This window comes from Mycena indigotica (genome assembly GCF_014461135.1).
Source record: "Mycena indigotica strain 171206Taipei chromosome Unknown Mind.scaff0006, whole genome shotgun sequence".
NCBI lineage: Eukaryota > Fungi > Basidiomycota > Agaricomycetes > Agaricales > Mycenaceae > Mycena > Mycena indigotica.
The window spans coordinates 730,328-758,206 of NW_023503005.1; the positions used below are offsets into that span (position 1 = coordinate 730,328).

General features: G+C 52.1%; 6 protein-coding genes across 6 annotated transcripts; 3 read left to right on the forward strand and 3 right to left on the reverse strand.

The window, feature by feature from the left end:
* Positions 1-311: 311 nt before the first annotated feature.
* On the reverse strand, positions 312-2,792 carry MIND_00670100 (uncharacterized protein; the record flags this gene model as incomplete). The annotated part of the gene is made up of 15 exons (XM_037363418.1): positions 312-371; positions 429-608; positions 659-684; positions 734-823; positions 874-929; positions 976-1,050; positions 1,103-1,117; positions 1,168-1,349; positions 1,398-1,453; positions 1,503-2,000; positions 2,053-2,103; positions 2,150-2,167; positions 2,214-2,322; positions 2,375-2,445; positions 2,495-2,792. The coding sequence occupies 15 exons, from the start codon at positions 2,790-2,792 to the stop codon at positions 312-314; spliced, it is 1,785 nt and encodes a 594-aa protein (XP_037219062.1).
* Positions 2,793-3,019: 227 nt separating this feature from the next.
* Positions 3,020-4,112, reverse strand: MIND_00670200 (uncharacterized protein; the record flags this gene model as incomplete). The annotated part of the gene is made up of 3 exons (XM_037363419.1): positions 3,020-3,237; positions 3,293-3,793; positions 3,845-4,112. 3 exons carry the CDS (start codon positions 4,110-4,112, stop codon positions 3,020-3,022), a joined length of 987 nt encoding a protein of 328 aa, XP_037219063.1.
* A 357-nt stretch (positions 4,113-4,469) lies between these two features.
* On the forward strand, positions 4,470-6,132 carry MIND_00670300 (uncharacterized protein; the record flags this gene model as incomplete). Its single annotated transcript, XM_037363420.1, has 6 exons — positions 4,470-4,905; positions 4,960-4,983; positions 5,064-5,471; positions 5,523-5,635; positions 5,685-5,812; positions 5,862-6,132. The coding sequence occupies 6 exons, from the start codon at positions 4,470-4,472 to the stop codon at positions 6,130-6,132; spliced, it is 1,380 nt and encodes a 459-aa protein (XP_037219064.1).
* A 278-nt stretch (positions 6,133-6,410) lies between these two features.
* MIND_00670400 (Membrane transporter) lies at positions 6,411-9,183 on the forward strand (the record flags this gene model as incomplete). Its single annotated transcript, XM_037363421.1, has 20 exons — positions 6,411-6,569; positions 6,626-6,645; positions 6,693-6,761; positions 6,812-6,877; positions 6,927-6,963; positions 7,011-7,092; positions 7,144-7,195; positions 7,246-7,293; positions 7,343-7,367; positions 7,415-7,461; positions 7,512-7,681; positions 7,730-7,845; positions 7,895-8,073; positions 8,121-8,198; positions 8,243-8,264; positions 8,322-8,377; positions 8,425-8,559; positions 8,608-8,785; positions 8,825-8,906; positions 8,954-9,183. The coding sequence occupies exons 1-20, from the start codon at positions 6,426-6,428 to the stop codon at positions 9,181-9,183; spliced, it is 1,836 nt and encodes a 611-aa protein (XP_037219065.1). The 5' UTR covers positions 6,411-6,425.
* A 201-nt stretch (positions 9,184-9,384) lies between these two features.
* MIND_00670500 (MFS domain-containing protein) lies at positions 9,385-10,905 on the forward strand (the record flags this gene model as incomplete). Its single annotated transcript, XM_037363422.1, has 6 exons — positions 9,385-9,531; positions 9,573-9,665; positions 9,716-9,746; positions 9,803-10,059; positions 10,109-10,167; positions 10,221-10,905. 6 exons carry the CDS (start codon positions 9,385-9,387, stop codon positions 10,903-10,905), a joined length of 1,272 nt encoding a protein of 423 aa, XP_037219066.1.
* A 3,356-nt stretch (positions 10,906-14,261) lies between these two features.
* MIND_00670600 (uncharacterized protein) lies at positions 14,262-17,302 on the reverse strand (the record flags this gene model as incomplete). The annotated part of the gene is made up of 10 exons (XM_037363423.1): positions 14,262-14,699; positions 14,747-14,843; positions 14,888-14,921; positions 14,968-15,559; positions 15,610-15,697; positions 15,745-15,992; positions 16,040-16,135; positions 16,186-16,339; positions 16,401-16,441; positions 16,634-17,302. The coding sequence occupies 10 exons, from the start codon at positions 17,300-17,302 to the stop codon at positions 14,262-14,264; spliced, it is 2,457 nt and encodes an 818-aa protein (XP_037219067.1).
* Positions 17,303-27,879: the final 10,577 nt, after the last annotated feature.

Here is a 27,879-nt window from a genome sequence, read left to right on the forward strand (position 1 = left end):
TGGAATCTCGGAGTGGGCGGGAGCGAGTGGAGTGTTTCGAAGTGCAGCTTTCATGGTGGCCGAAGCAGGATGGCTCACAGCCGTGTCTGGAGCCCCAAGTTGAATTGAAGCTATGGCAACTCCACAAGCAGCACAGATCGAACTTGAAGTTGCGCATTGAAAGAGACCCAGGCTCGTTTCGGAACAGATATGGTCAGTGGGAGCCTGTGGGCTCAATGCATATATAGTGCTGAAGCAAAGGATGAAGATGTCAAATTAGTAATGTACACGTGTCTTAAGGAACTTGAATGCATATGGTGGTGGGCTGCGTCTCATGCAATTTCCGAGTTGGTCTCTGGGGCAAGTCTGTCCATCCGTACCCACAAGCCACCCTAGCGAAAAATAAGTCAGGCTGATATAAGTCGAATAGCCACAGGGCGGAAGCGCACCTTGGAATACATCGTCAGGTGCAGACCAAGCTGGATTTTCTCGTTCGCTTGCGTGCCCGGGCGCATTTTCCAGCTCTCTGGCGGCTTGGATTCCTCGGGTTGAGCGTCCGGTGCAAGACTGATGTTGGTGAAGCTCTGCAGAAGGCGGACGAGGAAGAACGACGCTTCGTGGTAGGCAAACTGGTTGATATGGTCAACAACCAATAATACCGGTCTCGATGGAGCCTCACCTGTTGACCAAGGCATATTCGAGGACCTGTCGGCTTACTGTCAGTATATTGGAGATGGGTGTTATCGGGACATACCGCCATTGAACGGAAGGAAAATGAATGGGTTTGGCGTCAAGTATTTCCTCACTCGTTCGTCCAAGAACCGATCAGGGTCAAATTGAAGCGCTAATCAAACGGTCAAGAACAATCCGAGACTAGATTATCTGGGAACACACCATCTGGTCCCCAGAGGTCGGTGCGGCGGTGCATCACAAAAACACTATAGCGGACTCTGTGGGCGAGTGAATCTTGATTGATCGTGCGTTGGCAATGCTTACCTAGTTTTTGCTGGCACAAAGAGTGTCTTTTCCCCAGGTCGTGTAGCATTGAACACCGTCGCTTGCTTCGATGCGCTGTGAGTGGCTCATAAGAAATTCCGTTCTAAATCTAGAAGGTGGGACAAACCGCGAATCAAACGGACTGTTAGAAGTCGTTATGAACCCTGCAATTTGGGAGAGTAGACAACGTACACCGGGGGATATAGGCGTAAAGTCTCGTTCAAGAATGCCCGCAAATATTTCATGTGGCGGAAATCTTCGTATGTCGGCATTCGGGAGCTTCCGATGACCTCAGTGATCTCGGCTCGGAGTTTGGCGAGAATCTCCGGGTGTTCGGCAAGCATATAGATGGCAAACGTTAGCGTTGCGGCCGTCTGTTCGAGCTTCAGTGTTGGTCCAATGTGATCGAATGCTCCGCTTACCGTGTCTCTGCCGGCGATTAAAATGTTGAAAATCGAGTCACGAATGATCTCTTTATCTATAAAAGCTGTGAGGAATCAAACTGACTAACGCAATGAAAGACGCACTGTCCGTTGCTTCAACCAAATGGCTCAAAAATGTTTCCTCCTCCCCACTCTCTTCAACTGTCTTTCCATTTGCGGCCGTCTCTTTCCTCCGTCGCTTCTTTTCTAATGCCTCGTTCAAAATAGGCTCAATGAACTCGTCAACGACCTTCCGATGAGGCTTGATGCGGTCCTTCCAGAATTCAAACAACGGCCATCGCTTTTGCAGCGCCGCACGCTCCAGTGTCATCAGCTGGCTCTGTACGAAAGAGCGGACGTAAGTCGTGGAAGGGTGGTTAACAAAAGCTCCCGAGTCGGCAAGTGGGGACGAGAACGGGTACGGTAAGCCAGCGGACATGGAGTCGATGGATTTGCCGAATAGGTAGGAGGTGGCGGAGTCGAGGGTAAATCGGGAGACGAGATCCTGAAAGTCGACTGCATAGCCGTTGGCCAAACGGGTCTTGAGGAGTTCAAGCGCAGCGAGGGAGTGGTGGTTAAAAATGTCGAAATCGCTGATTCGTTCTTGTGAGGAGCGTGTTAGAACACGACAAAATGGGGGACATGCGCTACTCACCTCGACTGAAAAAAGGGCGAGTAATGCTCCGATGGAATTTCCACAGCTCGTCTTGTGGGTGTCAGACTCCAGACATGAGGCCAAGCCGGTAACATACCATCGGTATTGAAAATACCTGGTGGAGTTTCAGCACCGGCATTAGTTGGTCCATAATCGCGTACCATAGCCAAGAAGCGACTGGCTCATCTGCGCTTCCTGCGGTCCCTTCCAAAAGTTGTCGAAATCTGTGGCCAAAATAGCTTTGACATGACCCGGCTCAGTGGTAGTTATCTGCCGCAAACTAAGCCACTTGAAGACCCAGAATCTATTGCCCTCAACGTACCACTCGATCGAAGAAGATTTTGGTCATGAATGTATGACCATATTCTTCACGCCAACCCTCTATGAAATCGCCTTCCGATACGTGGCCTTAGTTAAGAATCGGGCGGCTCGGGCGACATACCAGGATACCCTGACCTAAAGCTTTCCCTCAGCTTCGCCAACGTGCCCAGTCCGAATGGACGAGAGTCGCGGACGACCGGAATCAGCTCTGCCCCACGAGAGCTTGCATGCCGGGCTTCATGAAATTGCTGATACCAATCGGAGACGAATAGGCTGAGCGGGTTGGCGAGGAGGGAGAGGAGAATGCGAGCCCCGAGAGGTAAGTCGACACGCAAAAGACTGGCAAATGCGAGAGCGCAAGGCAAAAGCGCAACCGGTAATGCTCTTGCGAGATACTTGATGCCAGGGGGCACTTCCATCGACGGCCACCGGCAAGTCGGCTTTGAGCAGCATGGAAGCTGAGCGAGGTATATATACCTGAGCGAGTCTTCCGCGCGACGACGACGTGTGATATACAGGTGGGAGCCCGTGCAGTTACGGTTAGACCAATGACGATCAGCAAGATGGTCAACTAGTCGGCCCGAAACCTGACAATCAACACATGATCAAGAAGGGACAAAAATTCAAACGGCGAAAGGTTCACAAGTCATTGCGCGGGCAGCCCAGCCATATTCTCGAACCATGTAACCACCGCAGCGACTTTTCGCACACAAGCGTCACTCGCGCCCAATCGCAGATCTGGCCGAAGTCGGTGGTCTTCATGCAAATAGGGCATGGTCCGATAACAAATCTCAAGCTTTGGTTTATGCCATGGAGAGGCTGTCAGCGTAACAGCAGTGGCGGGCTCGTGGCCAGCCATAACATCTTCGGAAAGCAATGAACGTTCCCCGAGATGAACGGGAAAAAAAACAGGACTGACCAGTCAGCAGAAGAACGTCTCCTCGTTTCGCACCGATGTCAGAACCACACCCACCCCAGTCTTCTGCTACCTCCCTCCATGCCGTCAGCTTGCAGACATTTCCCTCCTCATCACCCAAGATCATCTTCAGCACAAATGACTCCTTGCCTGCATCCTTTCCCTTCTTGAAGCGAAACGTATCTGGTCCGTCAACCTCCAAAACCGCCAATAACATCGACACCTTGACGTTGCTCCCTTTGCCGTTTGCCTTTGCCAGCGCAGACAAAGAAGTGAGTGCATTGAGCGAAAAGTGGAACTCGGGGAAACGCGCGATTGACTCTCCCCCAGAGTTGTCATACGACTGGGATTCTTCCATCTGTGTCTCAAACTGGGATTCCAAGACCGGCGCTATCGACTTGGACACATCCAAAAACGAAGGTATCTGGCCTGGGGCATGAGTTTCGTCTCCGCTCTGGCTTTGAGACCCATAAGGGGCCGTTGGTGGCCATGTTATGAATGTCTCTGCAGTGCTTCAGTCGCGGCACTCAGTACGCTCAACAGAAGAACACGAACCTGATTTGTCCTCTTCACCGTCATCCTCGTCTGCATCATTGAATATAACATTCTGATATACTAGAGAAATTCTCCTGCTGACAGCTTCGAGTGTCGCAGGAGGAAGCTCATCGAGTTGTTGCGCCGTCAGATACATAGAGTGTTGTCGAGTCACTGTCGACTTTGAGGGGTTTACAACAGTAGACGATGCAGTTCGCCATTCATAATCCCCCAACGGTCGGTGGACATCTGACGCAGGTGGTGCTCCCAGAAAGACGATCGTGCTCATGGTTACTGGTAGTCGTGGTTGTAGACACGTGATCACATGCACGTTCGTTAACGCCTCTTGAACGCATCTCAGATGTCCATCATGGCCATGCATAGGCAGTTGAACCAAGGTTTAACGCTTAAAAGTTGAGGCCAACTCAGCGCTGACGAAGTATGCTCACAATTGATGGGAAATCAGATGTCACTACTCTCTCTCTCTCTTCATGCGTTCAAGTTTCAGATAAGTTGGGCAAGCGTGCCTTTGCTTTGAGCGGAGGTACTGGCACAGCTTGACAGGCAGGGTTAGAAGATTCCGGTGCGTCAATGCTGTGACAGGTTAACTGCTCTTCTAAGACGAGTTTAGCTAGGCTCCTCCACTATGAGCCTGCCACACACTCCCCAGGAGGAGTTCACCCTGCAGGATACTAAACCGATTCCTGAAGGCTCAATGGCCGTCAACGACTTCTGCGCTTGGAGTCAGGCGGCTAGCATATGGGTACAAAACGCGGTTGTCACCGATATGGCTTGGTGGGCAGAAAACGACACATTGCTGAAGCACCAGTTCATCATCCTCCGTCTCGCATATAACCCGCTCAACGCCAGTCCCAATGCCATGCCTCTATTCTACGACATCAAAATTGAGCGGCTCGGGAAACACTTTCCGAGTTTTTCGATGCGGGCGTCGGATGTTGTGACCATTCAGCGCACTCGACATCCATGGGACTCCAAATTCCTCCCCGACCACACACTATTCTTTGCGCTTGGATCACATCTGAGCTTCGTGTTCCCAACCACTCGACATTCGGAAGACCAATGTGAGTTATCAATCAGGTCTCCCAATTTACTCGTAGCTGATTTTTTTTTCACAGCATTGCATCCAGCAACTGCTTCTGGTATGCGCGACTTCTTTTCCATGTCGTCTCTCTCCGACACTACTCTTTTCCCCTCCTCGCAACATCTTTTCCGCTCGCAGACTATTTGCTGCCGTTGACCCAAGGCATCTCCGTGAAGCAGCGGCAAGAGATGGTGGAAGAAAAGACGTGGAGCAAGCATGACCCGTCTTCTACCGGGCACGTATTTCGTTTCCTTCACCATGAAGAAAGGCGGAATGGCATTCTTATGTACCTCCGTCTTATCCGCATTATAGCAACAGTAATGGTCTGCGCTATAACGGCCGCCCTGGCCTATGCGTTCTTTCGCTTGGCTCGGATTCCTGCTGCTCACAATAAGCTGGGTACCGTTGTCGCCATGACTGTTCTATGGCCGCTGCTGGCTCTCTGCTTTCTCGTTCCCTTGGTTGTTTTTGCGGCTCGGAACGCTGTCACCATTCTCACGCAATGGCAAATTCGGAGGAAGATGGAGTCTCTTATAAAGGATCTCGGTGCGTTTTAGAGCAGTATACGGGTGATTTCGCTGACCTTCATACTTTTAGGCAGCACAGACTACATACCACCGCTACTCCCAATCAAGCTCAAATACCGACAAATGAAAGGCTTCCCTGCGAGTCGAAAATACCGCGTAGCAGTTTACTTCATTTCCGAGAAAGTAAATCGGCCATCGTTATATCTGATCTGTAACTAACGTAGGTTGGCAGAAGCCATGGTCATCGTTCTCAGCCCTCCGCGCCAAAATCGAGCAACTGGCGGCCGTCGCCAACCTCGACGATTTGACACCAGGTGATGTCTTGCGGGAGGGTCTGTGCTCGCAACTCGTTCATGGCTGGTCTGTTCATCCGCCTTCCGCTACGATTGTTTTGCTTATTCTTCTCCAGTGTCACAAGTGGGAGACTTGTGAACGTCACTCGCTACCTTCGTCTTTTGATCTCAGTTGTGGAGTACTCTCCCGATGGCGCGAATGCTGTCGTCGACGCTGGGATTCTCCTGTTTGTCGGTCCCTTGATGCGGTCTCTCGGACCCGAAGTTAGGGTTTTGACGGATTGCCTTCTGGACAAGCTGGCTGGTTATCCTGAGACGGCCTCGTCAACTGAGTCAAGTCGCCGATGTGCGGCTTTGGTGGGAGGGATTGCGATTCCTGAGATTTGACAGACGGAGCAAGTGGCAAAGAGACTTGATGATGCTTGATCAGTGCGGAAGGATGGACCTAGAGTTGTCGCTGGGCTATCTTGTTGACATTGCCATTACTTATGAGCTCTTGTCGGGTTACATACGAGGCTTCAGATCCTGAAACTTGAACCAGAGCATCTTGGCAATCGTACATGACGCCATCGGCGAAATGTTTTTCGAATTCTTGCGTCTGAGTCAGCCACTTGGACGCCGCGGCGAAGTTTTTGCGGAAGCTTAAGCCGGGTTCCGGTGGTCGCTTGCCTCCTCCCTTCATGGCCGTCGATGCGGCTGACCAAGAGACGCCCGTCTCTGCGCCAGACAGGAAGACGAAACAATCCAAAGAGGACGATGAACAGCACCTCCCGCATAACAACCTCCCCCTTGTCTTCATCGCGCTCATGATGACAGCATTCTTGGTGTGTTTAGGCTATCTTTTTGTGACTCGTATGTCTGCTGATGTCGACCGCTCAAGGCTGCGCTAGACCAGACGATGTAGGCTTCCCTTGTCAGTCAGCGCGTAGTAACAAACGAAAACAAAGCGTTGCGACGGCACTACCGACTATCGTCGCGCAACTGGGCGGCGGAAAATCGTATTCTTGGGTGGGGAGGTGCGTTTTCGCCTCGACGAGGCTCAAACTTCGATGGAATGTCGTTGCAGTGCCTACTTGATTGCTGCAGCAGCATTCAGCCCCGCTTACGGTAAACTGAGTGACTTGTTCTCGAGGTGCGTCCAGGTCGATGCGATTAGTCTCCAGTTAAAAACCATAAACCAGGAAGAAAGTTTTATATCCTTCAATTGTCATATTCCTTGTGCGCAACTGTATCTCCGTTCACCAGCTCAGCTCATATCGATTCAGGTTGGCTCGGCCCTGTGTGGGGCGGCGAAGACGATGACCTGGCTAATAATAGCTCGGGCGGTTCAAGGAATCGGAGGGGGAGGTATGGGAATCATTTGTCATCAGGTCGTCGATGACTCGAATCCTTGCCTAGGTATCCAACAGATGGTACAAATCGTCATCGGAGATATTGTCAGCCTTGAGGAGTATGCGCCCGGACCATAGCCTTCCCATCCCGCCCTTACAATATTAACAGCCGCGGCAAATATGGCTCATTTATCGGCGCCATGTGGGGCATAGCGGGGTAATCTTCCTTCATTTTTCCTTTCCTCACCATTTATCTGAGAAAATAGTGTCATTGGACCACTGGTCGGCGGAGTGCGCGTCCTAAACAAGATACCGCGCCTGTTTAATATTTCTTCCAGGCTCTCACGGACCATGTCTCATGGCGCTGGGCCTTCTGGATCAATCTGTACTCCATCTTATCGCAAATTTCGCGACCTGATACTGATTCACGCCAAGACCAACAGGCGGCGTCGCCGGGCTCTTGCTATTCTTTTTTCTCAATCTCAACCCACACCACGGTCGCTCCTTCCATGAGCATGTACGGCAATTCGACTTTGGCGGGCTATTCTTCTTTGTCGGGGGAGTCGTCTGTTTGCTCCTTGGGTTCAGCCAGAGCGAAGATGGATGTCAGACTTTCGTTCTCCGTCTTCAAATTTCGCTGACGTCTACTACAGGGGACCGCGCACCCACAATTGCGCTGCTTGTTGTGGGCTTTGTGCTAATAATAACGGGTGTGTGGTTCGAGAGCTGGACCAGCAGGTCGCCTATAATACCGCCGCGGTTATTCCAGGTGCGATCTTCCAATGATCGTCCTCTTTCGCGCTGACTCATTTCCTTAGACAAGAACAACGGGGATTATATTCTTCAGCGTTTTCTTCCACTCGTTCTGCTTTTTCTGTGGTATTTTGCCCTGCTCCTCTCCTCCGAGTGAGCCTGAGCCTAATGATCATGCAGCGGCATACTACCTTCCATTATATTTCCAAATTCTAGGTGCATCGGCCACAAAATCTGGTGTTTTGTACGTGACGCTGCCCCTTCGCTCCACACTCTCAGTTTTTGTCATAGAATCATCCCCTTCTCGCTGCTTTCTTCTGTAACTTCCGCGCTGGGCGGATTCGTTGTGAGTTGGATGGGCGACTATCGGTAGGCGCAGACCGCTCCATTGAAACTAATCTGAATAAACCTAGACCCATTATGTGGTTTGGCTACGTGTGTTTCCCAACATTGAACAGAGAATACTCCTGACCTGACCGGTCATTACTTTAGGGCATCATGGCCGTAGGATATGGCCTGATGATAATGCTTGACGAGCGCTCGTCGCTGTTCGTTGCCAATCATCATACCGGCCCGCGCTCATCATTCTTTGCAGTGCGCTGCAAATAGTATACCCCACCATCGCCGGGTTCGGCCTGGGCTTTCTCTTCCTCCCGCCCCTCATCGGGATGCAGGCGGCCATGCCCGTCAAGGACATGGCCACCAGCTCAACGACGTTTGGGCTGTTTCGGTAACTCTTCCTAGCTCGGATCAGCACTTATTCTGATCCGAAATGTAGGATTCTCGGCTCGACGGTCGGAATTTCGATCGGCCAGACGGTCTGGTCGAGCGTAGCGCAAAAGGAGCTGAAGAAAATAGAGGGCCTGAGCGTCGACTTTACCGGCGCAGCCCTGGCGGACAGCGTCAGGGCAATCCAGCATCTACAGGCAGGCAGCAGTGATCGTTTTGATTTCGGCGTCTGATTTGGATGAGCGTAGCCTGAATCTGTACGGCAGCGGGTGCTGCGTGCCTACACCAAGGGCGTCTCCGCGATCTGGATAATGGACACGCCTATCGTGGTGGTTTGTTTCGTCGCGAGTAAGTCGTTCGTAGTCATCCAGGCGTTGTTCTGATGAGTAATGCAGTCTTCTTCCTCAAGAAATACAGCCTCAAGCGCAAGGTGATACGCGCTGGGAAGGATGGGAAGCCGGAAGTCGAGAACGCGGTGGCAGACGTGGTCGCGACGGGTACTGTGACCACCGTTACCGCAGAGGGGAACATCGACGAGAAAGAGGCGGCTGATGAAGCTGATGGAACGACGGTGGAGGCCAACAGTAATGTTTCCCAGACACTCAAGTCAACCGAAAAACAGTAGTACGCATGTATAATAATTTTCTTGAAAAAGCTGAACGGACTCGGTCCGATTTTACCCGCCCCAGATCACGTCATCACGATTTCACAACCTGTTCCCGACTTCCATCTGAGATCTCTCTCTCGGTAGTTGGCCGCTCACCCCCAATCCAACCGCTGCCGACCCTGTATCTAATAATGGCACAGAGATTCTCTCTGACTGCACATGGCGGCCGACGAAACCCAAGACACGAAACGCGAAGCTAGTTCTCCCTCTGCTGAAAAGCATGAAGAAGAGCCGTTCAGCATCTACACCGGGCGCGAGAAATGGCTCATAGTGTCCTTGGTGGCATCTGGCACGCTATTCAGGCCCGTCTTTGTCCTGCCCTCCCGTATATCCCACACTAATGAGAGCATTCCAGCCCTCTTTCAGCCAATCTATACTTCCCCGCCATCCTGACCATTGCTGTTGCGTTCCACAAGTCTACGGAGCTCATAAACTCGACCGTAAGAGCGGCCTACGCTCCGACCTGGACCATCATCTGACGATTTTGCAGGTTACGCTGAACATGGTCTTTCAAGGCATCTGTGAGTTGCATCTCAGGCTGTTCACGAGCGCATTGCAACGACTCACGACTACTCAGCACCCATGTTTTGGGGCCCACTCGCTGACACATATGGGCGTCGTCTCATGTTCATAAGCTGCCTCGTGGTCCTCGCACTCTCTTGTGTCGGCCTGGCGATGACACCGACTTCCGACTATTGGGTGCTCCTCTTCTTGCGGTGTTTCCAGGCCGCAGGGTCCGCCAGCACCGTGGCAATCGGTGCTGGCGTCATAACGGACATCTCTACGAGAGCAGAGCGCGGTGGTTTCTATGGTGTTTACTCCCTTGGACCTTTGGTGAGTTTAACCTGAGTTTCGTGTATCTTTTCAGTCGAGCCGCGTCCAGATGGGACCAGCAGTTTGGCCGGTGATTGGAGGCGCTCTTTCGGATAAACTCGGATGGAGGTCCGTTTTGTGTGCTTTTGACCTGCTTTTTTGTTGACTGAGTATCTCCGGAGGGCTATATTCTGGTTTTTGTGCATTGCAGCAGGCGTCTGTGCCATGGTTCTAGCCCTGTATGACATCACCTTTCGACCCAACTTGAACTTCAAGTCTGAACAAACACGCAGATTCCTTCCCGAGACTTTAATGGCCGTTGTGGGCAACGGAAGCGTCCCCGGTAATCGCCTACTGCACACCCCAATTATTGGCCTGGGCCGTCGAAACCCGGCTTCTCACGCACTGGCAGCTCACACGCAACCGGGGCCGCGAGGGTACCAAAACCCACTCCCTCTCTTTCTCGAGCCCGATATTGACCTAATCCTTTTCGTCACCGCTGTCGTGTATGCTGTTTTCCATGCCGTGCTTGCAAGCATTTCGAGTGTCTTCCACGAAACCTCCCCGCTCCGCAACCAGACCAAACTCGGACTGTGCTTCCTCGGTATGTCCGTTTCCTCCCTCGCTTCAAGTTCTGGGGCTTATGCGTTGTGGAGCCCTTGGATTGGGCATGGCCGCTGGCTCGGGGATTGCGGGGGAGGCTGCTTGACCGGGATTATCGGCGTGTGCGGCGACAGACGTCGATTCGAGGGTGGATGCGGACTTGCCGATAGAGAAGGTCAACACTTCGTCCTGTCAACAACCGGTCCTCATTATGCCTCAGGCCCGACTCCGTCTACTCGAGTCGGAGGGCGGAATCGAAGCTGAGGAGATAGGGATAGGGATTGCGATTGAGAGAATGTACTTATCCGACTCGAGGCAAAAATTTCATTAAAGCACGCCACAGCAACTCCATCGCCTTATGCAACGCAGGTCTTGCTCAGTTCACTTCAGGTCGTTGTGACAAAATAATGAGTTTTTGCAACGTCTACCATACTAAGTAATAACTAGCCGCCAAGAGCCAACCTCCCACCCACCGCCCATGCCCATGCCCGCCCGTCTTACGCTCTCCGACTCGGGTACCGCGTCAACTCGACAGCCGCCGCCGGGGGGCGCGCATGACGTCTTGCAAAAGGGACAGAGCACCAGGCGTCCAACCAACTGTGGGCGAGAACTCGACCGGGCGTCGTCCCCCGGCCGCGCCGGAATTGGTCCGGCTTACGTACGGTCTTGCCCGAGATCTTTCTTGCGGATAAGACGCGCTTGAGGGCAGCGCCGAGCGGGGGGAAGGTCGCGAGCGGCGAGCGAAAGCGGTGTGGTGGATCTGTGAGTAGGTCAGCCAGCATCCCATAACTCATGATAGAGAGAGAAGAGAGAGAGAGAAAAAGAATAGTAGGCGGTTACCCTCCCACGTCCGTTGTTTTTTTTGTTGTTTTTTGGTAGCCTTTTTTCGTTGTGTTCTGATTTGGGAAAAGAGCCCCCCGCCCGCACGTAGCATTGGAATCTCACACGGTCGCTGCGCACAGTGCCGATCCGATCCCGCCGCGGTCCGCGCTAAGGCAGTCGGGCCTTGTCGATTCGGGACCCCGGGCCGGACCGCTTTCACACGCGGCTGGAGTTTAAAGGCACGTTGAAGACCGAAAAACCGCCTTCCGCGGGTTTGACGCGCGGATGAGGCGGCCGGTCTTCGTGTTTACTCCAGAGCCATGGTGCGCGCTACTGACGGCCGGTCACGGGTTGGTGGGTCTTGCTGCACACGTGTTGATGGTGTGGGCGTGGGAGGGTGGTTCGTGTGTGGGGGGAGAAATGGGTAGATAGCTGGCCGCCTACTCACAGTAGAGGGAGCAACACAGCCTATGAGTGGGCGTCAGTGTCGGCGGAGTTGATGGCCAGAGGACATACCAGACATACCAGACGAGGGCAGCACGCGCCCATCAAACTTGAAGCATCTACAAACTAGTGAGGTCGTGATCGACGTCGACGGCGAGCAAAAGGACATACGATGAGGCAGGCCGCAAGACGAGCCAGGCTCAAGTCGAAGGCAAGAGTGGAAAGGTCTGTGAGTAGGTCAGCCAGCATCCATTGACTCGTGATAGAGAGAAGATAGAAATAGAATTAGTAGGTGTTACCCTCCCACGTCCGTTGTTCGTTTTTTGTTGCTTTTTTGCTTTGGGAAAAAAGCCCCCGCCCGCACGTAGCATTGGAATCTCACACGGTCGCTGCACACAGCGCCGATCCGATCCCGCCGCGGTCCGCGCTAAGGCAGTCGGGCCTTGTCGATTCGGGTGCCCGGGCCGGACCGTTTTCGCGACGCGGCTGGAGTTTAAAGACACCTTGAAGACCAAGAACCGCCTTCCGTGGGGCGGATAAGGCGGCCGGTCCTCGTGTTTACTCCAAGCCATGGTGCGCGCTACTGACGGCCGGCCGCGGGTTGGCGGGACGTGTTGATGGTGTGGACGTGGGGAGGGGAGTTTGTGGGTACGTGTGTGTGGTTGTGAAGAAATGGGTGGATAGCTGGCCGCCTACTCACAGTATAGAGGGAGCAACACAGCCTGTGAGTGGGCGTCAGTGTCGGCGGGGGTCCATAGCTAGAGGACACGCACCATACGCATGCTCCAAGGCAGTGGTCGATGAGAGCCTAAGGCGATCGGCGAAGGCAAGAGCGCTGAAGCGAAGAAGGCAGTGATCAAAACATCTACAAGCTGGTTAGGTCGTGATCAACGTCGACAACGACAACAAGACATACGATGAGAGCGACAACGACAGAGGTCGTGGTCAGGCCAAAAGACGAGCCAGGCTCAAGTCAGAGGCCAGAGCAGCAGCATGACTCCAGTCGGAGCAGCGAGGTAGAGCCAGGAGATGAGGGGCGAAGGCAAGAGTGCTGGAGCGAAGAGTCGCCCCGGGCCAGCTTATATAGACCACACAAGCGCCCGCCGTCCCGATATGGCAACATGCGCAAACAAACAGACGAACCGAGGAGAACAAGGGCAGCTGCTCATGTGGCCTGTTGCCTGCACTTCTGTGTGTACGGGCGCTGATGGGCCGTGTTGAAGGTGCCCTAAATCGAGCGCGAAGCGTGTCACTCGCCTCCACAGATTCATCGATAAGCGGCTTGTTTGAGGAATAACCTTCCCCCAGACGGCGTCTAGCTGTCCGTCGCCACAAATGGGGGTCCATTAATCTCGAGCCGTCGACTAGGAAAGGCCAAGGGCGGAAAAGCGGACGAGGAAGTTCGATGGCAAAATTCAAGGCCCGCCAATGAACTCGTCATCATGCCCCAGATCCGCTTCTGCGATACTCTATGGATTTTTGGACGGTGCTCCTATACTGCTCGATGGCCACTATTAGCATTACACCGTGACCCAAACAAAAGAGAGAACACACCAATACGGATTACGGAGAGAATGGATAACTCATAAGGAAAGCACAAGGGCGGAAAAGCGGACGAGGAAGACCGATGGCAAAATTCAAGGCCCGCCTTGGGGTGCCAATAAACGCGTCATCATGCCCCAGATCGGCTTCTCTGAGGTACGAAAACTGGGCTTAAATTTTTGGACGGCGCTCCTATACTTACTGCTCGAGCATTAGCATTGTACCCAGGGTACAAAAGAGAGAGCGCACCAATACGCCGGCGGATCACTGAGAGAATGCACAACTGCGACGAGTCGGTCGACTCATAAGGAAAGGAAGGAGCAAGTTCGATACTTGTAAATTCGAGGCCCGCTTTGGGGTGAACGCGTCATCATATGTACCCCAGATCAGCTTCTCTGAGGTACGAAAACTGAGCTTAAACTTTTGGACGGCGCTCCTATACTTACTGCTCGAGCATTAGCATCGTACCCAGGGTACAAAAGAGAGAACGCACCAACTAAGAGGATGCACAACGGCGACGAGTCGGTCGACTAAGGAATGGCCAAGGGTGGAAAAGCGGACGAGGAAGTGCGATGGCAAAATTCAAGGCCCGCTGTGGGGTGTCAATAAACGCGTCATGACGCCCCAGATCGGCTTCTCTGAGCGAAAACTGAGCTTGAATCAACTTTTGAACGGCGCTCCTCAGGCTATATTGCTCTATGGCCAGTATTAGCATTACACCGTGACCCAAACAAAAAAAAAAGAGAACGCACCAATACGAATTACTATTGTGTCTTGATGTTGGGTATGACTGCGTTAATCTAAATAAATAATCATGACACGTCCACCAGCTTTCCCTCGCTCGTCCCTCCATTTGGCTGAGCCTCAGCTTCAGCTTCAGCCTCAGTCTCCGTGTCGTCCTCCTCATCAGGCATCTCCCCGTTCTCGTCGACCGAGTCCGAAAGGCTCGCCAGCGACGCACGGTACATATTCCCGCCATAAGCAGTGGCCAACGTCGACACCGAGCCTTCCGCCGGCGGGTGCGCATCAGGCGGGGAAAGCAAGCCCTCAGTATTTGGCTGGATGATGTTCGCTGTGGGCGGGAACCACGCGTTCAGACACCGGGCCTGCTTCAGACAGAGTATGTCCTGCCGGATGATGTCGCGGCAGAACATGTCGAGGTCGAGGTCGTTGTCGTCGTACCCAAACGGCTGCTCGATCTCTTCACCAGCAGCAACAAATCCGAGGTAGACAAAACTGCCGACCATGACCTGGGAGAAATTGAGCTCAACATTTGGGTTTGAGGAAGAGAACTGACGGCGGGAACAGTGTGCCATTGGAACATGCCAACGAGCTGGAAAGGCAGGAGGAAGAGGTAGATCCAAACGACGTGTCGGATGTGGACAGAGTAGACACTAAAAGTTGTTAGGGTCGTAAAATTGGTGCTTGAAACGCATACAAAGGCAGTGGGGTGGTCAAAATATGCTCCAGTGCTGAACGCAATGAGCATTTGCCAAAAATCACTGTGATTTCACTCACTTGTCAAGCTCACTTCAAACGCCTGTATTCCGCCCAAAATACTCCCCAGACTCGCGCCAGGGACGGTCCCGCGCTCCTCCAGCACACTGATCCATTCGGACAGACATCTCAGCACTTCCTCTGGCAAATTCTCCCCCTTCTGGAACTCTTCCAACTCTGCAAGCCCATGGGGGTGAATCGGCCCACTCCAAGTACGCATCCGACTGGAGCGGTCGCGCTGGCGGTGACCGTCCATGTCCGCCTTGTTTTCCTTCCAGAACCCACGGAACCAGCCAGTGACGGCGGAAATAACACCCGCGAACGGCACAATATCAGGGTTGACGCGCCGCATAACGCTGTCTTGGTGGGCGATGCGGTGGTCTTGCGCGGGGAGGAGTGGTTGGTGGATGGAGACTTGAGAAGGATTGGGAGGCCGCTTTGTGAGCTTGTTTGGCTTGGAGGGCTGTGCAGTCGATGCCGAAATCGCAGAACTTGAGGCTGATTCAGCAGCAGGCGGGGGTGTCGGGATGGAGAGGGGCGGAGGGGCAGCTGGCGGAGGTGTGGGTGGAACAGCTGATGCTATTGTTGGACGGGGAACATTTGGGTCGGTAAACTAACGAGACGTTAGAGAGAGATCACAGCGGGAAAGGAATATGGACGGACATCATGCAGTGGTCTGACGAGGTTGTACAAATCGTCGTAGTAGATTCCTAACTCTCCGCGAAGATGATGTTTCAGAGAAACGGCGTAACTGGGGACTGCAGTCAGTCTAGCCAAATGGAGAGTAGGACCACATACGCCTCGATGAGATCTAACGCCATGCGTTTCTCAGCCATGACTTTTGCATACTCGTGGGCGCTGCGTTCACCCGGCCCAGGGGTCAAACGAGGCGGGATATGGTACCAAATCAGCCGCCCCATCGTGCGTGAGTTGCGAATCACGTCTGACCACGCTGAGCGCCCCATCCAATAGCGATCATAGCCACTGCTTGCGCGGTAGGAGATGACGAAACCAATGACCACCCCGAGGACAGTTAGCATTGCGTTCTGACGAGTGTTAGCCAGAGTAGTGCGACAAATAATGCACCACGCACCGGAATCTCAATGGTCTCCCCCGTGGCATACCATGTGTAGACTATCGTGGCCGCGAATGCGGTGTGTAGAAGAACTGCAGGCCAGATTTTCCATATCTAATTCAGTTTGAGAAGAGAGAAAGAAGAGCACGGCAAAAACGACGTACTACACTCCCCCTCCCAAATGTCCACTTGAGAAAAGTATATGTGGGGAGTCGCGGGGCGAACGGTGTCGGCGCTGGACCGGCAGCTGGGAGTAACGAGTGGTTTCCTGTGAAAGAGCGCTTGCCAAGCTTTCTCCGTGTGCTCATAGTGGCAAGACTGGGCACAATGTAAGACACGGAGTGTGGATATCCAGAGCCTTTTCCGCGTCAGAACACACTGGAGCGCGTCGATTTGAGTTGGCTTGTCGATGGAGGGGCGCTGGAAGGAATGTGGGCGGTGATGCGGCAAAAACGTCACGATCAGGTGACGAGAGGAAGAACTCCAAAAAATCGCCACCCCGCGAAACGATTTGCACTACTTTTATCGTCGAGCAATACCATGTCATAGCCTAACCGAAAGTTTTAATTAGGTACAAATCCAACTAGTCCCCATCCCAGCCCAAACGCGCACATGCGAGTCAAAGGAGCACAGTTTTTGAGGAAGTCGCACATCTTCTGTGGCACCAGTTCCGATATTCCCGTGTTCGTTCCAGCCCCACCCCCACACTTCAAACTGGCCGTCTTTTCCCCGCAGAACGGCAAGCACGTGCTCGCTTCCACACGCGATTTGGACCAGCCCGTGGCCAGGTAGCTGGACACGAGTGTGTCCCTCAAGTTCACGCCCGAGTTGGCCGTGAATGCTGTTGCCGGTGGAATGGATGTACCCATCGCTCGTTACCACATAGCTTCCGTTCCAGGTACAATGTACTCCTCCCGCGTTACGAATGGCGCTTAGACAGTTAAGTTGATGCTTTCGATTCGATCCCCAGCCAGTAACTTCGCCAGATTGGTGCAGAAAAACCGTGTGATGGTGGCCAGCAGCGATAGATACGACCCCTGTTCCAACTGGGATATTCGTAGGTAGATTGACGCATGGTTTTTCGACTGTGTTGCCGAGTTGGCCATGCCTCGACGCACCCCAACCGATGACCTCACCGCTTTCCAGCAAGACGAGAACATGGCGCTGGCCAGCCACGATGGAGCGTACGACCAAAGCATCCATCTGGACGACATGAAAGTCTTTCGGAGGCACCTTTCCTTGCACCCCGATGCCAAGGTCTCCAAAGTCGTTAGAGCCCATTGAGATGACGATATCTGGCTTGTCTCGGGCCGAAATAACAACGTAGCTTGTCTCCCATGCCGCTGCTATCAAGCGTGGAGTGTACCCCGCTGGTATATCGAACTCGAGTCGAGTAAGGACCGTAGTTGCTGCATATGCAAGCCCGAGCTGGCCCGCTTTCCCGTCTCCGCAGCCCCACAGCTCGTTTTCTTGACTTTCTGCCACTTGGGCGAGCGCAAGAGTGTGGTTAGCGCCGAATGCAAGGTCGAGTAATCGATAACCGGAAGGGATGTGATCTGGCTCTTCTGTGTTGAAGGAACAAGGTGAAAAGTGATGAGAGTCATCGGTAGTGCCGTTGGATAATTGTCCCTGGGCATTGGAGCCCGCAGAAAGAAGCAGCATTGTTGAGGAACATGAAGGTTGGGGACAAGTGTTGCGATCAACTCCCGGTCTTTTCCCCGCCACCACCATATGCGGAGGCGAGATGGTCGGCGCTTGGACTTCCTGTCTTCGGCTTCCCATCTAATCCCTCCACGGTTTCTACGACTCCTTTGGCCCGTTTACAATCTCCTCATCCGCACGGCATTCATTTCCCTTCCCGCCTACCTTCTATGGCGCATGTACGGCTACTCTTGGGGGTACTGGCTGCGAGAGTACGAAGCAGACATCTTCTGGCCGGCGTTTCCCATTCCTAGGATCCGCCTCGTGCTGCTCATGTTTGTGGTCCCAAGTTGGGGTGCAGCCATGGTGCTTGGCGTGTTGTTGTGGGCGGCATTGCAACGCTTCACTCAGAGGAAACGCCAATACGACTCGTTAATACCTTTAGAGCGTCGGGAAAGGCCGCGCAAATCAACGCAGACCACGTTCCTCTCCCCATTGTCGAAAAAATTCCTCATGCTCTATGTGGGCCTTGCGCTCAGCGGAGCCTTCCTCTACTTGACCCACGAATACTCCTCGGACTATCGGTATAGGTCGGTGGTGGAGGCAGCGAACCGCGTGAAGAGGCCAAAGGGTTACGGCGACGGCAGTGAGTTCCGCGTGCTTTTCTGTGCCCCACTTACGGACTTGAAGCCAAGGTGTTTATCGCAGCCATGTTCAACAACAACATCGCCATTATGCCTTACTGGATTCGGGAGTTTACAAAAGTTATCCATTATCTGGGTACTGTGAGTACTGGTCGTGGTAGCTGTGGAGATGCTCATGAATATAGGACAATGTGTTCGTTTCCATTGTCGAATCCAACAGCTGGGATGGGACAGCAGAAATCCTAGACGAGTGGAAGGGAACCCTTGATGAACTTGGTGTCAAGCACTTGATTCGCACTCGGGACAAAACGATAGAGCGACCAGCCGACATGTCGACTGCAAATCCACGAATAGAGTTTCTTGCAGCAACGCGCAATCTTGCCTTGGCCCCGCTTGTCGAGACCGGAGGCTATGATCTCGTTTTGTTCAGCAACGACGTTTTTGTCGAGGCCGACGCGGTTGTGGAGTTGCTGAAGACAAACCACGGCAAATGGGACATGGTCTGTGGAATTGACCTACATCGTTGGGGGTGAGTTTTCTTATGCCCTTTGGATGCTATTCACCAATTTCTAGGATGTATGACGCTTGGGTTTTGCGGGACCGCGTGGGCAACTTGGTTTCTTCTCTATGGCCATATTTCCTCGACAAGGAGGATCAGCAGGCCGTGATCAAGGACGAGCCAGCTCCGGTCTTTGCTTGCTGGAACGGGATTGTCGCGTTTACTCCGGAACCTTTCCTTCCCATTTCCTTACGGACCCCGGGTCGGCTTTCCACAGTGCCTCTGTCGACACCTCTTCCCTCCACCCATCCCAGCTATCCACAGTCACCGGCTCTTACCCCCCGCTTAAAACGCCCCCGCTCCAGTTCCGGCGGTCAACAGACAAAGAGTGTTTTTCTGCCGAAGCGTTCAACCTTCCCTACGATCTCAGACGGCAATTCGACTTGCAGAGAATATACCTCAACCCACGTGTCATCAACAGCTACGAAGCCAAATGGTATCGCTGGTACAAGCGCATTACGCGACACTGGCTGGTGCGGTGGTGGATGATCCACGTTGAGAGGGCTCGGGGAATCGAGGACGCGAAGATGATCATTGGCAATAAGGAAAATGTGTGGACATGGGATGGGCGAGTGTCAACCGGTGAGTGTACTTCTCCGTCGTAGCGTCAGCTAACCGAATGATTCAGTGGCGATAAATAATGTTGTCTGTACCTCTAAAAGCCATATGAGTTGGCAGCGTTTCGGTCGATTCTGGTCTTTGTTTTACTATCTACATCAAGCCTTAGTCCTCTCTACCCAAATCCCAGTCTTCGTGAATCTGTTTGATGGTCGTTTCCTTCGTGGTTGTGCGACCTTCGCCGCACGCGCGTTCTCGATCGGCATACACGCGCGTCTCGATCAGCATTCACCGGCACACCGGCACACACGGTCACGTGATCGGAAATAACAGGACTTTGCATGTTTTTCGTCTCTCATTGCTGGACCGCTTGGCTGGGGGAACACCGAGGTGTCCTCAAAAACGCGTTAATTAAGACATGGCGACGCGTCCTCCGAATAGCTGGCTCAAAAGTAGAGTTTTCAGCCATACAGGGTTTCCCCTCCCGAAGGTAGCAGGACAACGCTGCTGCAAAGGACGGATGGGGGATGGGAGAGAGAGAGAGAGAGAGAGAGAGAGAGAGAAAAAAAAAAGTGGTGCGACTGATAAAAGTCAATTTCTCATAATGTTAGCAAATCTTTGACCCGTGCAAATCATTCCCATGCTCGGAGTATTGCCTGCTCTGTAAACTTCTGTTACTGATGTTGACAATAAAATAATTAAATCTAACAAACTGCAACCAAAGCAAACACTTTCCTGCAGTGGAGGACAGTGGGGGATGGAGGAGAGAAGGAGAAAAAGAAAATGGTGTGACTGATAAAAGTTATGTTCCTATGTCCGGAGTAGCTGCGGCATGCCAAGAGTCCATCATTGTTAGGGAATCTTTGATGATGGCGGACATTGCAGACTCATGAGAACCTCACATTCAACCTCACAATCTCAAAGATATTTTCATAATCATAAAAAATTGAATCTAACCAATGTTGAAAAAACACAAGTGTAGGTCCAAATCACACTAGATGAAGGCTCTAAACAAAAGTACAATTCTAGTAAAAATAAAAATCAAGTCCCAATTTATCGCAGTATTGGTCTTTCCGTCACAATAAAGCACTTGGACTGAAAGTAAAAGTGTGGTAAAAATGAAATTTCCACAAATCAGGTCTACATTATACTAGGATAATCCCAATATGACCGGAATTTGTCTATAAATACAACTCTGACCAAAAAGTAAAAAGCACTTGGACTAAACGTAAAAGTATGGTAAAAAAATGAAATTTCCACAAATTGGGTCTAAATCACACTAGGATAATCCCAATATGACTGGAATTTGTCTATAAATACAACTCTGCCCAAAAGTAAAAGTGTGCTAAAAATCAAATTTGTAATCATAATAGGAGCATCCCAATAAGGCAATTTGTCTAGAATCAAGGCTCTAAACAAAAGTAAAAGTGTGGTAAAAAAATTCAAAATTTGACAAATGGAGTATTGATCTCAAATCACAATAAAGCTATACAGTTGCAGCAAGATTAAATGTCCTTTCCCATCTGCCATTTTGACAGGTTGGAGCGTGTGGGAGAGGTCATTTGATCTTGCCACAACTGTAGTTAGGGCTCAGACTAAAAGTAAAAGTGTGGTAAAAATCAAATTTGTACAAACAAGGTCTAAATCATACTAGAATCACCCAAATAAGGCAATTTATGACAGGAATTTATACAGAAATACAACTCTGCCCAAAAGTAAAAGTGTGCTAAAAAATGAAATTTGCAATATCACATCCAAATCACAATAGGAGCATCCTGATAAGGCAATTTGTCTAGAATCAAAGCTGTAAACAAAAGTAAAAGTATAGTAAAAATCAAATTTGCATAACTCATACCAGGAGCATTCCAAAAAAAGTAAAAGTGGGGTAAAAACCAAATTTCCAGCAATCTGATCCAAAAAACACACACACACACTGGAAACAAAAGTAAAAGTGTGGTAAAAAAATCAAATTTGTGCAAATCAAGTCTAAATTGCACTCAGAGTCTCTCAATAAGGCAATATGTCACGCAAAAACTAATATAGCTCTGAACAAAAAAGTAAAACTGTGGCAAAAATCAAATTTGCACAAATCAGGTCTAAATCACACTAGGAGCATCCTAACAAGGGGGTGTTTGTAATACACCTCAAACCAAAAAAGTAAAAGTATGGTAAAAATCAAGTTTGTGCAAATCAGGTCTAAATCACAGTAGAAGCATCCCAATAAGGTAATTTTCACAGGGAAATGTGGGAATTTGTTTAAAAATTCCACATCTATTGCAATAATAGAGCACAAAGTAAGAGTGTGGTAAAAATCAGGTTTACAAAAATCAGATCCAAAATAACAAGGGAAACAACAATAAGTTATAGAAGTTTTTGTAATAACATAAAGTTAGAGTGCAATTTGCCTACACCCAGGTAAATCTTCTTTTTCTGATTTTGGGTGAGTTCTGATTCCATCGAAAAGTGGTGATCCAGCCGAATTAAAGCAAATACTACAGTAATATGCTTATATTTTTAAGTTCCAGCTAAAGCAAAATATCAACCTAACTTCTGATAAGAGCTAAGAAGAAAAATACAAGTCAAAACTAACACTCTAGATGGCCTGGAAGCTGGTCACGTGACCAGCCTGAGTTGCCTAAGTTTAATTCCTTTTGATAGTAGCTATTCAAATAATATGTGTCACAACTAGTTATCTCGATCGCACGAAAATCAGTCATGTGACTCCAGCACCATGCTGGCTCATGACTCAAGATGGAAAACTTGAGCCTCCATCAACAGCTTAAGTAAAAAAGCTTTAGCTGAAGCAAGAGTTAGAGAGATTCTGACTATGTGCCAGAAAGCCGGTCACGTGATCAACATCCGGCATGGAACTGGCTTCCAGCATGGCAAGGGAAAGCCTGAGTTTCAGGCTCCCAGCCACTGCCAACTGCTCAAATGGGAAATTTTGAGTCAAAGCTAAATCCAAGCCCAACTAGCAAACTGATTACGAGAGATTCTGAGTCAATACCTACCTTCCGGATGCACCGGAAGCAGGTCACGTGACCGATATGCGCCGACAACGCCAATGGCCTAAAACGGAAATTTCGAGTTCTGGGCTGCGCTGCCGCCAAATGTTGGCCGATTTCGCTGAAATTTTGAAGGGAGCCTCTCACGTCATGTCCACGTCGGCTAGGATCATCAAACGCGTGAAAATCGCGTGGAAAATGGGAACCTTCAAGGAGGCCCCGTTTGAGCGAATTTTGCGATTATGTTGTACGCAGCTGTCCGATTGAGCTGAGATTTTGGGAATATCACGTGACATAGCATACCCGCTGGTCTAGCTACTCATATGGGTCATATTCTCAGGCAATACTGCCCCACCCTTGCGGGATGTGTTGTTGTGCTACTCACTGCTACGTCGCACGATCACGGAGCGGCGACATGAGACACAGCGCCCGTGCCGTCACCATCATCCCTTGTGTCACTCGCGTAGGTACCTGGGCGCTCCGTCGTGCGAGAATATCGCACTTTTGCATTTTGTCCCCGGAGCACATTTTGTGCTGCGGGCATGGTGGAGTGTCGCAGTTTCGGCCAAAGCCTTCTGCAAACACTGTGAAGGCATTCAACTAAACTCCCTGTGCATTTTTGCCCCAGCAGACATCCAGATGGTAGAGGAAACCATGCAAATCCGGTTTTTGGGCCTTCTCGGGTATTCTGACAAGTGGCGCGTTCGCCGGGTTGTGCGGGGAGCCATCCGTGCATCCGGTGGATGCCTGTCACTCGATTGCGCTGGGCGCCGCCGGGGCTTGGGTATAAAACCCAGGCCCATCCGTCCCGTCATCTCATTCCCCTCTTTCCCTCTCCCTCACTTTGCTCTTTCCTCATCCTCTCCGCGTTGTCGTCGACACTGCCGCCATCGTGCTCAGGGTCGTCATCGAGGCCATGCTCATCGCTGCTCATAGTTTGTTTCCCAACGTTGTTTTGCATTCTCATACTGTATCTGACAATCTTGTGATTAGATTACTATGCGACGACTGTTCGCGTCTGCCCCGGCCTTGAACACATCTCCACTCCACCTCCATCACCAATGCTAGCGCGTTGCCCTCATCGTCGTTGTCAGCGACCGTCTTGAAGCCTTTCAGGTAAGCATAGGCTATGAGGGCATAACAGCACTCACCTTTCACAGTCAGTGCCCACAACCCCGTTATTATCCCGCGCCATCTCAAGCTCCACCTCTGCGTCGTTGCGGGGCATCCCGGGCCGCACGTGCAACCTTCCCGCTGCGCTGACCCGACTTGTGCTTGTCGACGAGTAGCGGACCCATCCGTGTTGACAGCTGAGGTAAGTCGGCATCTTGATCCTCTTCTTGCCTTGCTGATTCGTCGTGTTGGCCAGCTCTGCCACGCTCGGCAACGCATTCAAGTCGGGGCCATATGTTACGCCGAATCGCCACGCGGGGAAGGCGATCTCTGTGCTGGCTTGTCCAGTTTGGGCCGAGTTGCCGTGGAGGAGAAGGGACATGGGTTTGTCTTGTCGTGCTTGGTGCTTGTGAGTCAGGAGTGCGTTTTGCGCCAAGTTACTGGTGCGTTCTTACACTGCCGAGCGCCGTTTCCGTTCTGACTTGCCCAGTCTGCGCCGAGTTGCCGCGCGAAGGGAGTTGGGCGTTGGAACGCTGGTTGTCGCTGACGTTGATCGGTGAATCGGTGTGAAGGGGGTGGTTATCGCCATCTCCATCGTCCGGGGCGAACCGGATCCTGCTACCGCTGCGTCTCCCGCCATCGTCGTTGGGAGTGCGGAATGGGCGAACATGATGGGAGTTTCACAAGAAGGGTGTGAGTTGCCGCTCCGGGTTACCCAAGCTTTTTGCTGATCAGTTGCAGCCCAGCCTTTCCGCGACATCGGCCCGGGCCCGGGAGACGCGTTCGCAGATCACACAAGTAAGGCGGCATGTTCGTCGTCTTGCCCATTTTCTGCGTCGACCAAGTCTGCCACGTTCGGAATGCAGAGGCTGGCAACGCGTGTGTGTTGGTGCCCGTTTATGAGCGGCCGTTGCTGTTGTTGGGGGGAATAGAGAGCCTGTTCTGGGTGAGCGTCAACTGGAATTCTATAGTAGACTGCACGCTTACCTTTTGACAGCCCCGTTCAGTGGCCCACGTCGGGCACTCGGGCAGCACGCCGCACAAGCCCCAGGTGACAGATAACGGACTGCCATCGTGCGCGCGGGGGGCGGGCCGTGTCGTGCAGAGGGGGTCGGTCGCGTTGAGGCGGGTGTTGGCGGGAATAACCAGCTTGTTGTCGCGGCGAGCCTAGACTCAAGTCAGAGCCTCCCTACAGCTTGACCTTCATTAATGTTGCTCGTTGTTGCCGCGCCAACTGGAACTGCAGGTTGGCCGTGTCGCTGACGGTCGTTCTCGGCGGGAAGTCGGTGTTGCGGGCCGTATTTGTTTGAGGGTATTGTTAGGGAGCGGAGAGAGGTGGCCGGCTGGTCATCGTAGTAGAAATGTTGTTCGGCAGCCTGGACTTGCATAGCCGGGCGCGGGGCTGTCGCGTTTTTGAAAGTGTAGTGCAGAAACGGCAATGTCAGAGTCGCGTGACATGCAGAGGGGTTGCCGTTGCTGTTGTCTCCTTTGATGTTTGCCTGTTGCTCGGCCGAATGATGCTTGCACGCAGCTCTTCTTCCGTATTAGACCCGAGCTGAGCTTAATCCACAGGACAAATCATCTATGATAGCGTGGGGTAAGTTTCTTGTTTCCGTATTTGACCTACACTGACCTTAATCTGAAGGTTGTGGTTGTGGTTGTCAAAAGAAAAGATGACGTGGTGTGACATAGTGCGAAGAAGATGGGTTGCGTTCGAGGAACTGCCGCCGGCGGACGCGAACTCGGACCCGTCGGAAGCCGACAGTCGCGTAGTGCCGTTGCGAAAGCGAGCGTGTTCTTGGTGAGACTCAAGTCAGAGCCTATATACAACCCGCTGACCTTTTCGCGCATGTCGTTGCAGCAATGGAGCGTGACGGTGGCGTCGCTGCCGGTCGTTCTCGGCAGGTGCAGAGGAGCGGAAAGAGGTGGCCGGCTGGCGATCATAAATGTACCGGTAGCCGGCGCAGGGCTGCCGCATGGAAGCTAAGACGGCAACACGCCGGTTGTCGCCTTAGTAGACCGCCGCAGAATGGTGCAGTGCCGTTGGATAAGTAATTGTCCCTGGGCATTGGAGCCTGCAGAAAGAACATGAACGTTGGGGACAAGTGTTGCGATCAACTCCCGCCGGTCTTCCACCATATGCGGAGGCGAGATGACCGGCGCTTCCTGTCTTCGGCTTCCCATCTAATCCCTCCACGGTTCCTACGACTCCTTTGGCCCGTTTACAATCTCCTCATCCGCACGGCATTCATTTCCCTTCCCGCCTACCTTCTATGGCGCATGTACGGCTACTCTTGGGGGTACTGGCTGCGAGAGTACGAAGCAGACATCTTCTGGCCGGCGTTTCCCATTCCTAGGATCCGCCTCGTGCTGCTCATGTTTGTGGTCCCAAGTTGGGGTGCAGCCATGGTGCTTGGCGTGTTGTTGTGGGCGGCATTGCAACGCTTCACTCAGAGGAAACGCCAATACGACTCGTTAATACCTCTAGAGCGTCGGGAAAGGCCGCGCAAATCAACGCAGACCACGTTCCTCTCCCCATTGTCGAAAAAATTCCTCATGCTCTATGTGGGCCTTGCGCTCAGCGGAGCCTTCCTCTACTTGACCCACGAATACTCCTCGGACTATCGGTATAGGTCGGTGGTGGAGGCAGCGAACCGCGTGAAGAGGCCAAAGGGTTACGGCGACGGCAGTGAGTTCCGCGTGCTTTTCTGTGCCCCACTTACGGACTTGAAGCCAAGGTGTTTATCGCAGCCATGTTCAACAACAACATCGCCATTATGCCTTACTGGATTCGGGAGTTTACAAAAGTTATCCATTATCTGGGCACTGTGAGTACTGGTCGTGGTAGCTGTGGAGATGCTCATGAATATAGGACAATGTGTTCGTTTCCGTCGTCGAATCCAACAGCTGGGATGGGACAGCAGAAATCCTAGACGAGTGGAAGGGAACCCTTGATGAACTTGGTGTCAAGCACTTGATTCGCACTCGGGACAAAACGATAGAGCGACCAGCCGACATGTCGACTGCAAATCCACGAATAGAGTTTCTTGCAGCAACGCGCAATCTTGCCTTGGCCCCGCTTGTCGAGACCGGAGGCTATGATCTCGTTTTGTTCAGCAACGACGTTTTTGTCGAGGCCGACGCGGTTGTGGAGTTGCTGAAGACAAACCACGGCAAATGGGACATGGTCTGTGGAATTGACCTACATCGTTGGGGGTGAGTTTTCTTATGCCCTTTGGATGCTATTCACCAATTTCTAGGATGTATGACGCTTGGGTTTTGCGGGACCGCGTGGGCAACTTGGTTTCTTCTCTATGGCCATATTTCCTCGACAAGGAGGATCAGCAGGCCGTGATCAAGGACGAGCCAGCTCCGGTCTTTGCTTGCTGGAACGGGATTGTCGCGTTTACTCCGGAACCTTTCCTTCCCATTTCCTTACGGACCCCGGGTCGGCTTTCCACAGTGCCTCTGTCGACACCTCTTCCCTCCACCCATCCCAGCTATCCACAGTCACCGGCTCTTACCCCCGCTAAAACGCCCCCGCTCCAGTTCCGGCGGTCAACAGACAAAGAGTGTTTTTCTGCCGAAGCGTTCAACCTTCCCTACGATCTCAGACGGCAATTCGACTTGCAGAGAATATACCTCAACCCACGTGTCATCAACAGCTACGAAGCCAAATGGTATCGCTGGTACAAGCGCATTACGCGACACTGGCTGGTGCGGTGGTGGATGATCCACGTTGAGAGGGCTCGGGGAATCGAGGACGCGAAGATGATCATTGGCAATAAGGAAAATGTGTGGACATGGGATGGCGGCGAGTGTCAACCGGTGAGTGTACTTCTCCGTCGTAGCGTCAGCTAACCGAATGATTCAGTGGCGATAAATAATGTTGTCTGTACCTCTAAAAGCCATATGAGTTGGCAGCGTTTCGGTCGATTCTGGTCTTTGTTTTACTATCTACATCAAGCCTTAGTCCTCTCTACCCAAATCCCAGTCTTCGTGAATCTGTTTGATGGTCGTTTCCTTCGTGGTTGTGCGACCTTCGCCGCACGCGTTCTCGATCGGGCATACACGCGCGTCTCGATCAGCATTCACCCGGCACACCGGCACACACGGTCACGTGATCGGAAATAACAGGACTTTGCATGTTTTTCGTCTCTCATTGCTGGACCGCTTGGCTGGGGGAACACCGAGGTGTCCTCAAAAACGCGTTAATTAAGACATGGCGACGCGTCCTCCGAATAGCTGGCTCAAAAGTAGAGTTTTCAGCCATACAGGGTTTCCCCTCCCGAAGGTAGCAGGACAACGCTGCTGCAAAGGACGGATGGGGGATGGGAG